The 14,620-nt window shown below is 37.4% G+C and overlaps 1 protein-coding gene across 3 annotated transcripts in view; it reads left to right on the forward strand.

The window, feature by feature from the left end:
• WARS2 (tryptophanyl tRNA synthetase 2, mitochondrial) overlaps positions 1 to 14,620 on the forward strand; it is a 101,429-nt gene that overhangs the window by 42,418 nt on the left and 44,391 nt on the right. For 2 of the 3 annotated variants that reach the window (XM_003793813.3, XM_023515515.1), the window contains one exon: positions 3,290 to 3,547. In XM_003793813.3, the coding sequence (XP_003793861.1) occupies positions 3,290 to 3,547 (258 nt within the window). Of the gene's footprint in view, positions 1 to 1,113; positions 1,135 to 3,289; positions 3,548 to 14,620 lie in introns of those variants that run through there. The other variant, XM_023515516.1, reaches the window with a different exon arrangement.

Below are 14,620 nucleotides of genomic sequence, written 5' to 3' on the forward strand. Positions count from 1 at the left end.
CATTTATTAAGTTCAGAATTCATTTTTCTGCTTTGCTTTCTTTTTTCATCAATCAGTCTCTAAAGCCCATTAATCATTTTTTATTGCATTGAAAACTTCTTTGCTCATTCCCATATCAGGAGCCCAGAGCTGGGAAGGTCCCTGGGTACTGGAGGAAGCCTCAATGTCATGTACTCATTCTGCGCTTTCTTCTCTCTCTTTCTTTCTGTTTCAGTTCTTAATTAGAAACTATTTCTTATATATTGTTTCTAAATTGTTTGGGGATTTATTCATCTGAAGGCCTATTTTGTGTGTATGTTATGATTTTGAGTAGTAAGATTATATTTGTTCTCAGTTACCTAAAAGGTATTTCTTACATCCTCAAGGCCACAAATCTTGCAGGTATCCTCCTGAGTGCTTGGATCAAATGCATTTCTGGACCACCGAACTATGATGGAGCATTCTATTTCAGGGCTATCATCTTAGCAATAGAGAAGGAAATAGATTGTATTCGTAGGATTTGGAATTCTTGGGGAAAGTAAAAGACAAAACTTAAGTAGTCTTGGCACTCACATACCAAAAGTAGATTAGCTCTCAGGAGCTAGTGTTACGTATAAAGACAAAGAATAAATCGGCTTTGTGGTTTCTTGGACTGGAGGACCCAATAGTATAAAGATGTCTGCTCTTCCCAAAGCAATCTGTAACTCAGTGTAGTCCCAGTCAAAACCCTCCACAGGCGTTTTTCCTCTTGGGACTTGATGAGATGATTCTAAAGTATATTGAGAAGTGTAGAAGGCCAAGGATGGGTGAGATAACCTTGAAAAAAAAGAAGGGGGGAAGAATCACTCTACCAGTTTCCACAACTAATTTTAAAAGCAATGTAGTATTAGTTCAGATATAGACCAATGGACTAATGGGTCAGAATTCAAAGTCCAGATCCTTACTGGATTCTTCATACAGGAATCCTTGATTTATGACAGAGATGGCATTTCAAAACAGTGGAAAGAGATGATCTTCAATGAATGGTACTGGAAAAGTCAGATATTCATCTAGGAAAACGTAAACAAGTGGGATTCTAACCTCACACCATCTGCAAGAAACTCCAGCGGATACAGACCTAAATGTGAAAGATGAAACTTTAAAGCACACACACACGTGAGCACCTGCTTTATATATGCGTAGATGTGTGTGCATATGTACAGATATAGAAACAAATTTTCATGACCTCAGAATATTGAAAGGTTTCCTTTATGATACCATAATCAGTAATCAAAATTAAATATTTGGTAAAATAAAGAACGCTTCTCTCTTTATCAAAAGATAATGTAAAATGAAGACAAATAAATGAAACTGTATTTGCGCCATAAGTAATTGACAAAATATTAGTATCAATATTTTGATAAATAAAAGACAAGACAATCTGAGAAAAGTAGGCAAAATAAATTGAATGGGCTTTTCATAGAAGAAGAATTAAAATAGCAGAACATGGTAGCTAATGGAGAGAACATACATGGGCTTTGAAGTCAGTGGTACCTGGTTTGTAATCTCAACTGCACCACTTAGTAGCTGTGTGACCAAAGGCAATCTGTCAAGCTTTATGAGCCTCACTTCTGTCATCTGTAATTTGGAGGTAATAAAATGTCTACTATATTTGGTATTAGAAGGATTAAATACATTAATGTATGAAAAGCACTCAGTATAAATACCTGTAACATAGTAGTTGTCCTGTAAATTATGGCTACTATTATTAATATTTTGTTCTAATGGTGGCTAAAAATGACAGTGATGCATTTCATTTCTTCAGAACCTTTTAGTTATAGCACATTAATACTCAATTTTGGTTTTTCACTAAAGAATATAAAATAATTCAGTGGGAAATTGTATTTTTAACCCTGTATTGTATTTTTTTCTTCTAATTTTCCTATTATAATTTCAGTATTAGAAAGTAAAAACCAAAAGGGAAAACATGACCATGACAAAAATGTTTTTTTCTTTGTGTTTTTTTTTTATTATTGTGGCAAAATACCTGTAACACATTATTTATCAGGACTGTAGTGGCGCTTAGTACATTGACAGTGTCACGCAGTCTAGGCCTGGAACATTTTCACCCTTCCACAGTGAAATCCCAGGCACATTCATCGCCTCTACCCACTCCTCCCTCTTCTTGGCCCTGGAAACCACTAATTTGCTCTCTGTCCCTGTGGATTTGCCGCTTCTGGACATTTGATCTAAGTGGGATCCTACAGTAGGTGGCCTGTTGCCTCTGGCTTCTTTCACTTCACATGATGCTTCCAAGGTTCCCTCACATACCAGTAATTTATTCCTTTTATGGCCTTTTTATGGTCAGACCACATTTGACAACAATGTTTTATAATTTAAATAATTATACAGAATTAAAATCTCCTTTTGAAGAAATGAAAACCCAAATATAATTTTATCAGAAGTAAAAGGAAACCAAAGCACAGAAAAATTAAATAACTTTATCAATAAGGAATATTAGACATCGAGTGTGTGTTTCCTAATTTCTAGCCCAAGATCATGCATGCTAATTGTCAGATGAGCATTTTTTGTTTTTTTTTTTTAAGTAAATAGCAGTAGCCTTTAGCGCTAATGCTAAGGCTTTCATTTCCTTAACTGTAAAATAAGGGAAATCACATGACAAGCCCTTGAGGCCTCTTTATTCCTCAGTGAAATTTGATTCTATGTCTGAAGCCTTTCTCTCTGATCACCAGAACCACAGTCATCATTTCCTCTTGGGAACTCCTGCCTGCACCCATTCTAGGGTGTCCCAAAGGTCACCGTGCACACGGAAATGGGAAATTGTAGATAAATGTATCTTTATTTACAAAACATTCATTACAAATTTTACAAAATCTCAATGTGTTGGCCACCTCTGTAATATTTTATAATGAAATTTTATAAATAAAGGTACATTTAGCTGCAATTTTTATTTTCTTTATGTATGGTAACTTTTCCAAACTGGTCACAACTGTGCTGTCACATTGTACCTTTAATTATATTTTCATAAATTTATCCTCCATCTCCAATTAGATTATAGTCTTTTCAGGATTCAGACCTTTTTATGAGTCTCTGTGGTTATAAGCTTTTGAGTGTAAAAATATTTTTAATATCATTTTCTGTTCCTAGTGGCTCTTAGCATAATGGTTTGCACACAGTAGGCATAAGATGATGATGGCTGTCAGATTGCAGTTTAACAAAATAGGACTAGCTGTCACAGGTGTGGCAACATGGGCACGGGATTTATGGATTTTGCCTCAAAAGCAAATACACTTGTTCTCTTTTGCTCCAGGAAGACAGCATGAAGCGAGTCTTTTCTGGCATTCAACCTACAGGAGTCCCCCACCTGGGTAATTACCTGGGAGCCATTGAGAGCTGGGTGAGGCTGCAGGATGAATATGGCTCTGTGCTGTTCAGCATCGTGGACCTCCACTCCATCACTGTGCCCCAGGACCCCACCACCCTCCGGCAGAGCATCCTGGACATGACTGCTGCTCTTCTTGCCTGTGGCATCAACCCAGAGAAAAGCATCCTTTTCCAACAATCTCAGGTCAGCTTCTCACATGAGAACTGAGAAAACTTTTAACTTCAGATTATTTGTGGGAAAAATTTTGAGTGGTTCATACAGTTTCTGTTTGTGATTTTTAAAAGCTGTTTGAGGGTGACTTCATGAAATGTGATTATTTCAGTTTAATGCTTTACCTATCACTAAGTGTCCTTGTACTACAATAGTCTTTTTCGATTTTTCCTCCACTATACTTGGTAAGCTTATAACTCTTCATATCTCATTAGTACTTCTAATTCTGGAATTGTTTTTCTGTGCTGGGTTGCATTCAAACTGATGACTTCATGCTGTTGACTAATCTCCTTGTGATTAAGGATAGAATGTTTTACGTAATTCCAGTGCTGCTTTTTGGGTATTGCCCTTGGAAGGCCTATTGGATAATTCTCCTTGTTCATTCTTTATCTAATAGCTTTTGAGAAGATTTGATAGAACAGGCTGGGAAATTGGAAGACAAAGACCCAGTGTTTTATGTCCAAGCCAAAAAAGGCTTCAGAACAAAGCCAAAATATTTGACTCATATCTTTACTATGGATGAGTCAGTTTATTCTTGGACAGACAGATAGCCTGGCCCAGAGACGAGATAATTAAGATACGCCCTAGAAAAAGAAGATGAAAATTTTAACTGGATCATGCCCTCATTACTTATGTGTATCTGCTTTAACCTTATGACAGAGCCCAGCCAAGTCATATGTTATGCATGTTATGGTACATGTTAACATGTATACATATATGTGACCTTTTTTATCATGAACTTTTATCATATTTCTATGTATGTATTATTATCCACAGAACTCAATGGATTCACCCAAAACAGCCAGTTAAAAAATATGTAATAGAGTCCAGTGGTCCCTCGATATCCATAGGATATTGGTGCCAGGATATCAAAATCCACAGATGCTCTAATTCCTTCTATAAAATGGTGTAATATTTGCATTTGTCCTATGCACATCTTCCCATATCCTTAAATCACCTCTGGATTACTTATAATACCTAATACAATGTAAATGCTATATAAGTCATTGTTATGCTATATTGCTTTCTTATATATATTATTTTTCCCCCTGAATATTTTTAATCTGCAGTTGGATGCAGAACCCACAGATATGGAAGGCCAGATGTACCTTAAAAAGAATAAATGGCAGTTATCATAAGGTTTGTTGCCAGCTTGCAGACAATTGGTAAAATAATAGAATCAAATCATTAAAAGAATCATAAAGGCAACTTATCTCAACTTCCTTCCTTATAATTGGTTGGAAAATCTTTACTTACACCTGACTTTTCATATTTAATGTTGGGCAGATCTAATTGTTATATACTACTCACTTTTATTGAGCAAACATCTGCTTCCCTAGAATTTCCATCCATTCATTTAACTTCTGTTCTCTAAAAAACACAAGTCAACTCTGCCTTCCACACAATTGCTCTTCAAATACTTGGAGACATTTATTGGATACCTACCTTATAGGGGTCTGTATCCTATTCAGGGATGTCTAACCTCTGAGCTGTGGGCCACATACAGATTATTTGAGGACTGCTTTGCTTATCTGTGGTGTTGAATATCAAGAAGAGTATGCACAGACATTTTCTTTGCTCATCAGACTTTGTTAATGTTTGTGTATTTGCTACACAGCCCAAGACAACTCTTATTCTTCCAATATGCAGCAGAAAGGTGAGACACCCCTGCTAGATTCTCACCTCCCAGGTTTTAACCTTCAAAGTAGTTGTTCCCAGATCTCTCACCCTCTTGGTCATCCCACCTAGAAGCACTCTTACCTTCTCTCTGAAGAGTACCTCTCCAATTTCATGAAATAATGTATATTCAACTTTCTATATCCCTTGACATTGGAAAGGTTATCATCATTAGAGACATTTTCAGCTCACTGAATACATTTTGGAAAGCACATCATCTTCACTCCTTCTGAGCTCTCTTTTGATCCCGATTTGATAGTGTTTCTAAAAATTGTATTCCCAGCTATAAGTTTGGATTTCCATACTTCTTACAGGTGAAAATGTATAATATCTACCAAGTAACCACTTTGCCACTTGCCTTTGCAAGTGATCTTTAAAATTAAAGGTTTATTTACAACCAAATTGCTTAAACTTTGAACTTATTCCCCCAGGAATGATTACCATATTATAATTTTTTTCTCTTTTGGAAAGGATTTTTGTCATTGACCTCCGCTAAAATTTATAATTCTTGAGATATCTTCTTCCACATAGTACTTTGTTGTTCAAAATAATAATTGAAAGAGTAACCCACAATATGGGGGATTTCATAAGTGCTCCTTCATAAGTGAGCAATAATAAAATTCATATTGTCCTTCATAAGTGAGCTCCTTCATAAGTGAGCAATAATAAAATTCATATTGTCTTTGAATGGAACCTTGAGGTCATTGACCCCAAGATGCTGTGGGTCCAGGTAAGAGACAGCAGGTGGCCAGTGTTGACTCTCCTCAGTACCTTAGTGTAGCGCTAAAGCTGTCCCACCATCCCCTCCTGCCATCCCTGACTTCAGTTCCCTTGTGGGGAGTTTTGGTAGTTTGCCAGTAAAATTTGAGAAAAGTACTCATCTTGCCCATGTTTCATAATTTGTCTGATAAAAGCAACATGAAGAACTTCCATGGGTGTCTTTGTGACCTTAATGCAAACTTGGTCCTGGCCATTTCCTCCTTCTTTGACTCAGACAACCAACTTATTACAATTCTATGCATGGTCTGGATATTTTATCAGACTCTCTTTCCTTTTTTTAAAGGAAAAAAATTCAATATTTATAACAATAGAATAGTATACTATACCCCCACCAATTATTAACATTTTGTGATTTGTCTCATTGATGTTATTTTCTTAGTTGAAATATTTTAAGTAGATACCACATGTCATGGCACTTCACTCCCTAAATATTTTACTGTCTCTCTCTATAGATTTGGGAAATTTCCTTATATATGCCCAATACTGTCATCACACTTAACAAAGTTAATGATAATTCCATATTATCATTTAATACCCAGATTATCCCAAAAATGTCTTTTATGTTTGCCTTGAGTGAAAATCTACCAAAGTCTACACATTACATTTGATTATGGATCTAAAGTCCCCCCCCCCTTTTTTTTGAGATGGAGACTTTACATCTTCTGTATTAACCTGGATTGAGGTGGAACTCATTCTTAGTAAAGCATCACAAGAATGGAGAAGAAAGAGTCCAATGTACTCAATTCTAATACAAAGGCAGTAGATGATCTAACACAAAGGGGGTTAGGAGAATGAGCAAGTGGGGAAGAGGGGAAGAAGGAAGGGAATGGGGGGCTACAGTGCATGGCACACCTCTTGGGGGCGAGACAGAATTATAAGAAGGGCTTTACCTAACAAATGCAATCAGTGTAACCTAATTCTTTGTACTTTGAATGAATCCCAAACAATAAAAAAAAACTCTTTTTGTGTGTATGTAACTTTTCATTTGTTCATCAAATTTTTATTTATTTGCTGTAAAATTATTCCTTCTGCACTAAAAAAAAAATCTTTAAATTTTGACTCTTCTATTTTTGTTCATGCCTTTGATATATTGATTAGGTTTTCATGTATTAGCTGTAAAATTAAATTCTTTTGAACTTAAAATAAACCTAATATTTTTGTTCCTTTCTCTTCACACTAATTTGTGTTAACTGACATTTAGTGACTACCAACTACTGTCCCACAAAGTTGCTCATCACTGTGTTCATTAATTTGAGTAGAATTCAAATGTGCCCATTTACTAGGTCTAGAGTGCCTGTGTTGTCCAGTAGAGACCTTGAACTTATTTCTCCTAACTGAAATTCTGTATCCTTGGAACAACATCTTCCCATTTCCTCTACCACATTGCTCCTTAGTTTCACTTTTGTATCCCACAGATAAGCGAGGCTATACATTATTTTTCTTTCTGTGCCTGGCTTATTTTACTTAGTAAAATATCCTCCGGGTTCATCCATGTTATTGCAAATGACAAGATTCCCTTTTTTAAGGTTAAATAATATTTCATTGTGGATATGTACTGCCTTTTTTTTATCCATTCACCTGTTGATGGACCTCTCCTGGCAATTGTGAATAATGCTGCAACAAAAACAGGATGGCAGATATCTCTTTGACATACTGATTTCATTTCCTTTGGATATAGACCCAGAAGGGGGATTGCTGGACCATGTGGCAGTTCTATTTTTAATTTTTTGGGGAATCTCTACACTATTTTCCATAATGGCTATACCAATTTACATTCCCTCCAAAATAGTGTGCAAAGGATCTCTTTTCTCTATGTCTTTGTAAGCACTTGTTTTATTTTGTTTTGTTTTTGAGACAGTCTTGCTTTGTCACCCAGGCTGAAGTGCAGTGGTATTATCATAGCTCACAGCAACCTCAAACTCCTGAGCCCAAATGATCCTCCTGCTTCAGCCTCCTGAGTAGCTGGGACTCAGCTGCCTGACTAATTTTTCTATTTTTCATAGAGATAGGGTCTTACTCTTGCTCAGGCTGGTCTTAAACTCCTGGCCACAAGCATTCCTCCTGCCTCAGCGTACTGAAGTGCTAGGATTATAGTCCTGAGCAACTGTGCCCACCCACAATACTTGTTATCTTTCACCTTTTTGATGAGACACTTTCTAGCAGGCTTTAAGGTGACCAACCTGTGACATTTCCAGTAGATAGGGGCTAAAAAGAAAATAACCATAACTTTTTAGATCTGTTAAAAAAGTTAAAGGTCATGTTTATTAGAAAACTGCTATAGTAGAACCTCTGTAAGCTGACCACGCCTTGGACTGTAACAAACTGGTCAACATACAGAGGTGGTCAATAAGGAACTAGGCCTACAGTACTGATAGGTACATGAGGTGAGTGTCTGGTCTGTGAAACTGGGAGGTGGTCAACTATGGAGGGTCTACTGTGTTTTAAGTGAATAAGGTTTACCAAGCCATTGCATGTGTGTGACTTCTCCTTTAATTGTCAAAACAGCTACAGGAGTTAGATATTACTGTTATCCTTCTTTCACTAACAAGTAAAGATAAGAAAAGATACTAAAGTAAGTGAGAAAATGTACTTAAAACCATCTTAAAGAGGTGCCCTGTACTTAGTAAATGCTCAACATATATACATTTTTAAAATTTCAGATTAATATGAGGAAATTATCAGATTATCAGATAATTAATACAAATTATCAGATTACCTTGTTTGTGTTTGTTAGGTAAGGTCTCTGTTGTAGTTGAGCCCCTCACCCAGGCACCATGCTATATACCCTTATTAGATGAGAGCTTACCAATCCCCCTCACTACTCCCCGCTTCCTTTTCCCTCTTCCACCCTCCCCTCCCACTCGTGTAATTGTGTTTTTCTCCTTTGTGGGCATATAGTTATTTATCTGTTGGTTTCATATTAGTATTGAGTACATCGGATACTTGCTTTTCCATTCCTGTGATATTTACTAAGAATGTCTTTCAGCTCCATCCAGGTTAATACAAGAGTTGTAAAGTCTCCATCTTTTTTATGGCTGGGTGGTATTCCATGGTATACATATGCCACAGTTTATTAATCAATTCATGGGTGGTGAGGAAAACATGTGTGGGTGAGTTGGGTGGATGCCATGTCTTGGCAATTGTGAATTGAGCTGTGATGAACATTCTAATACTACTGTCCTTATGGTAAAATGATTTTTTTTTCTTCTGGATAGATACCTAGTAACATCTTAATTAGCTGCCTGAGAGCATAGAGCTCAAGCCAGGCCTGTGGCTTCCCCACCTAAAGCACTGCCTTTGGAGGACAGAGTCATGGGATAGAACCCCTGTGCCTGCTGACCCTTTCCAACTCTCTTATCTTTGCCTCAGGAACTGCTGGCAGAGTGGCCAAGGGCAGCCAGAGCTGACCTCACGGCCCTCGTTCTTTCCCGCCTGGATGATTAAATTACCATCCCTGCTGCTATGGTCTCGCAGGTTGGCAGTCTGTTCCCCACAAGGCAGCCACGGTCATCTTTCTACTGAAATACATCATCAGCCCCTCTCTCCTTCCCTCGGGTAACAATCTATAAAGTCAGTTTAGCTAGGGGGCCCCTGGAGAATGAGGTCCCAGAGAACATAAGGCTAGTGTTTCTTCCTCTCTACCTCTAAGTTATGTGTGCTTTTTGTCATCAGTTTATTTTGTTTTCAGAGAATCTGGTTAACTTTCACTTTTTAAGGCAGAAGTTGAAATACTTTTTTATGGGTATATTTTAAGAAACTTTGATAACCAATTCTTAGCTTATGAAATCCTTAGAGATCATGTATCTACATTTTTTAAAGTTTTTTGTTAGTTCCTCTACATTGGGAGTTTATAGCGCATTTGAGCATGTAATTGATCATTAAATGTGTAACAGAGAGGATAGGAACATAGAAAGTCATTTTCCTCAAAGTTTTAGAGCCAATGCCAGTTAAAATTAATTACACCCACATTGCCTAACATAATTATTTACAAGTGAAATGCAGAATTTTTAAAAAATATGAGTTAGAGAAAAAAAAAATTTCATATTACTATAACGTACTTTTTGTTTTCAAGTATGTCCATGGTGTTGAGCATAGTACTTACAGCTAAATTATAGTGATGAATTTCCCATGTGCTATTGTTGTCCATCAGCAAAAGTTCTAGTAATGATTTGAAATAGGGAATGGATTTAGCTATGCTGTAATGCTGATTTTTTTACCAATAGTTTTTATCTCCAATACTTTGCATTCTTTCTCAGCAGTCTGACTGGAACAATTTAGACTTATCGAAGATTTTTCTCATTATTTTCTTTTTCTTTCTCTCCCACTGGCCTCTAGTCATGTGCTTTCCCTAAAATATGTTTGCCATATGTGGGGAATTTTACAGACCCCCTCTTCTGAGAGGTGTGTGTGTCTGTGTGTGTGTGTGTGAAAGAGAGAGAGAGAAGAGAGAACACCTATGTGTGTGTTTGGCAGAGATTTCCATTCCACTGCCAAAGTCAATGGTCTTTCATTTCTAGCAGGCCAGCAGGCCTGGGTGCAGATCTGATCTGAGTCCCACAGATGTCTCTGAGGTATAGGTCTCCACATCCCCTGTCATTACTTTCCCTGCAGTCTAATCCCTCTGAAGGCAGAAGCTAAAAACAGTGCAGGACATAGCTTTAGGCACTGGCTTTCTGCCGGGGCCAGGAGGAAAGGGCAGTTTGGACCAGCATCAGGTTAGAAAGGGTCGGCAGCAGCTCAGGGGAAAGTTACGGGAGGAGAATGGAATCTGCAGCTTTGGAATATGGCCTCGTTCCCTAAAATTACAGTTATATTTTGTTTCCCAGGAAACTAAAATCAATAATAGTAATAATAATAATAAATGAAAGGGGATTATGGAGGAATCAGTTTCTGAATGAAAGCCAAAGGAACAGACTGCATGAGTCTTGGCTCACTGAACACAAACAAAAGTGGTTCCTGACCCATTGTCCTTTACCTTAGAGGTATAAAACAAAGGCCTAAGATTAGACAGAGTCTCTAGTGTTTTAATTTATGCTGGTATTTCTGGAACATAAATGCGTATGTATTTGTTTGTTGAACCCTTGAGTTGTCAGCTACCAAAGACAGGTGCACTTCCAGCTCATAGTAAAAGGGAGCAAACAAACACCTGTATAGATTAATGTACTTGAGGAACCATCATTACCTCCAAAGTTCCTGGGGGGAGGGGTGATAAGGTTCTCCCTGGGCCATGGCATAAATAATAAAGAGAAGTTAGGACAATTATTATAGCATTTTCCACTAGGACCACTTCCTTGCCTATATCTATACTCCTCTGTGACTTGATGAACCAGTTGCAGTATTTGCGTTACCTCCAGCCTGGATGTAGGAATAGGTCTTAGCTTCATTATTACTTTAAGAAGAATTCTTTCTTACTATTAGAGCAATAGCGGGGAAAGCATAGCCTTTGGAGCCAGATACATGGCTTGAATCTCTTCAATTATCACCTCTTATTAGTTGTGACACAATGGGCAAGTTACTCGAGCTCTTTGAATTCTCTTTTTAATGTCTATTATAGAGATTTAAATAAGAAGATGGCAAATGTTAACTTTCTATCACCCTGCTCCAGTTTCATACACTGCTCCCTCCCTATGCCCTGTGACATTGTGAAGAGGTGAGTAGGCCAGGAAGATGGAGATTAAGTTAATGACAATGCCTCTCATTATCCCCAGTAGTAAAATATTTTCAGAATAATTTATTGGAAAAGGTTTGGGGGAGGACTTTTAAAGAAATATTTCAAGCATTCAGAAAAGTATGAGGATGAATGATTGCCTTTTAAAATACTAATCTTTTAACATACGTGCTTCATGTAGGCTTTGATTTTTAAGAAATAGGCGGCAGCTGTAGCTCTCTCGGCAGGGCGCTGGCCACATACACTAAGGATGGTAGGTTCAAACCTGGCTCAGGACAACTAAAAAAAAAAAATAGAAAAACTGAGACAAGAGGATCACTTGTGCCCAAGAGTTGGAGCTTGCTGTGGGCAATGATGCTGCAGCACTCTACCCAGGGTGACAGCTTAAGACTCTGCCTCAAAAAAAAAAAAAAAAAGAAAGAAAAAATATTACACGTGTAATAGAAACTTTCTGCGTAGCTCGCTGTTTCCCTAGAGGTAACCACTGTGTTGATTTGATATTCATCATTCCCACATTCATGTTTATATTTTTTATTGCATATTATTTGGCCATAACAATCTGTATTATTTGTTATACAAATTTTGAAACTTCCATGTAATGATGTCATGCTGTGTGTATCTTTTTTCATCTTTGCGTGTGTGTATGTGTGTGCGCACAATGTTACACAGTTGGGATTTGTTTATTTTCACTGTTGTATAGTATTCCACTCTCTGACTCTTTCTTAATTTATTTTTTCTATTTTCCTGGCAAAGAATAGTTAGGTTTCTCCCAACTTTTGTTAGCACATACAGTACTACAGTGGGGAAACTTATATATGCCTTTTGTATACATGTGAAAGACTTTCTCTGGTGTATTTACCAAGAGTGGAATCATGAGGATTCACTGGCTGTTTCCAGGTTGCTCTTCAAACTGGTATTCCAATTTACATTCCCACCAACGGGGAGATCCCCTTGGTCTCAGTGCTCAGTGATGTTTGGTGTTATTAGATTTTTTATTTTTGCCATTAAAATGGATGAAATTTGCTGTCTTGTTTTAGCTTTAATTTGTATTTCACTGAATACTACTGGTGAGGTTAAGCATTTTTTTCTTATGTTTTAACTGCTTTATTTTCTTCTGTGAATTGTTTGTTCATATATTTTACCCACATTTTAATCATTTGTATTTTCTTACTGATTTGTAGAGGTTCTTTACATATTCTGAATACTAATCCTTTGTATACATCATTTCTTTTCAGTCTATGGCTTGTCTTTTTAACTTTTAAATACTGACTTCTGTTGTGTAGAAGGTTTCATTTTAACGTAGTCAATTCCATCTTTTCTTTTATGGTTGTACGCTTCTGTTGTCTGCTTTTAAGTAATTCTTTTCTGGCCTAATTTTAGAAATAAAAATTTCAAAGATGGGATAATAAATGAATATAAAGTACAAGTTCTAATATTTTCTTTTTCTTTCTTTCTTTCTTTTTTTTTTTTTAAGATAGAGACTTACTCTTTTGTCCTGGGTAGAGTGCTGCAGCATCACCATAGCTCACAGCAACCCCTAACTCTTGGGCTTAAGCAATCCCCTTGCCTCAGTGTCCTCAGTAGCTGGGTTACAGTATTCACCACTACAGCTGGCTAGTTCTTTTTTTTTTTTTCTTTCTCTCTCTTTTAAGTAGACATGGGGTCTCATTCTTGTTCAGGCTTCTCTCAAACTCCTGAGCTCAAGCAATCCACCTCCCTCAGCCTCCCAGGGTGGCCACAGGTGGCCTAGAGGTGTGAGCCACTATGCCAGCCATAGTATTTTCTTACTGTGCTCTAGGAAATGAAAATCGTAAGTTCCAGTTTGGAAACCAGTGTGTTAACTGTTCATCTTCAATGGCCACCATCTTCTTAGGTTCAGGTAAATATTCGGAATCATGAGACGACCACGGGCCATGTTTGGCATCAGTCTGCTTAAGAGGGCATAGAACAAGAACCTCAGATTGCCAGCAGGGTCGCTTCTTTAAGCAGGAGTCCTTGCTACATCAGTCCTGTAACAGTCCATTTAACAGGACTATACACGTCCAAGAGCTATTTTCTCTCTAGGTGTACATATATAGGTCTAGAGGATAAGTTTTCTCCAGCTCAAGTGGAAGAAGAGACCTACTTGAGTGGGTGCACAATCCACTTTGATATGGAAGCCTCATTTCCCCACAAGACTCAGTATCCATTTTCACATTTCAGGGTTCCTGAGAGAAGCCAGTTAGAAGAGTTACTATAGTCAGGAAAGCCTATCTATGACTTTCCATTAGGTATTCATAGTTCTCTCAGTTTAGATGCAGTTTACCAACTGGGGGTTATTTTTATCACAAGCAATGTCCTTAACACATACTGTTTTATCTGGTAGATATAGAACTAAGTTGTTAATTTAGGGTCAGATTCTCATGCAGCAGATGAAAGTGTTAACCTGCTCACTCAACTTCTAGATTACCTTAGCTAATAGAGACCATGAGCTCAGTCATGTTGCTGCTGAGTGTTTATTCTCCAGTACCATTCTGTACTTGCAAACAAAGCAATAACCTGTGAACACTTTAATGCTCTAAAAGTATGAGGAAGTAGTTTCTTCCTAAGAAAATAGCACTCAACATCCTGACTCAAAAAACTATAGTTTCATGAAACTATATTCCTTTATTTATTTTTCTTTCTTTCTTTTCTTTTTTTTTCTTTTTTGAGATGCAGTCTCACTATGTTGCCCAGGCTGGGCTTGAACTCCTGGGCTCACATGATTCTCCTGGGTGAGCCTCCTGAGCAGATGGGACTATAGGTGTGTGCCTCTATACCTGGTCCTTTTTTTTTTTGCCAGTCTTTTTTTCTCTATTTTCTTTAAGATGATTAATTTTCATTGATCTATCTTTTCATTCAGCAGCTCTTTCTTCGTCCTCCCAATTTGTGGTCAAGTCTTT

This window comes from Otolemur garnettii, unplaced genomic scaffold, assembly GCF_000181295.1.
Source record: "Otolemur garnettii isolate 467f Iridium unplaced genomic scaffold, OtoGar3 scaffold00073, whole genome shotgun sequence".
NCBI lineage: Eukaryota > Metazoa > Chordata > Mammalia > Primates > Galagidae > Otolemur > Otolemur garnettii.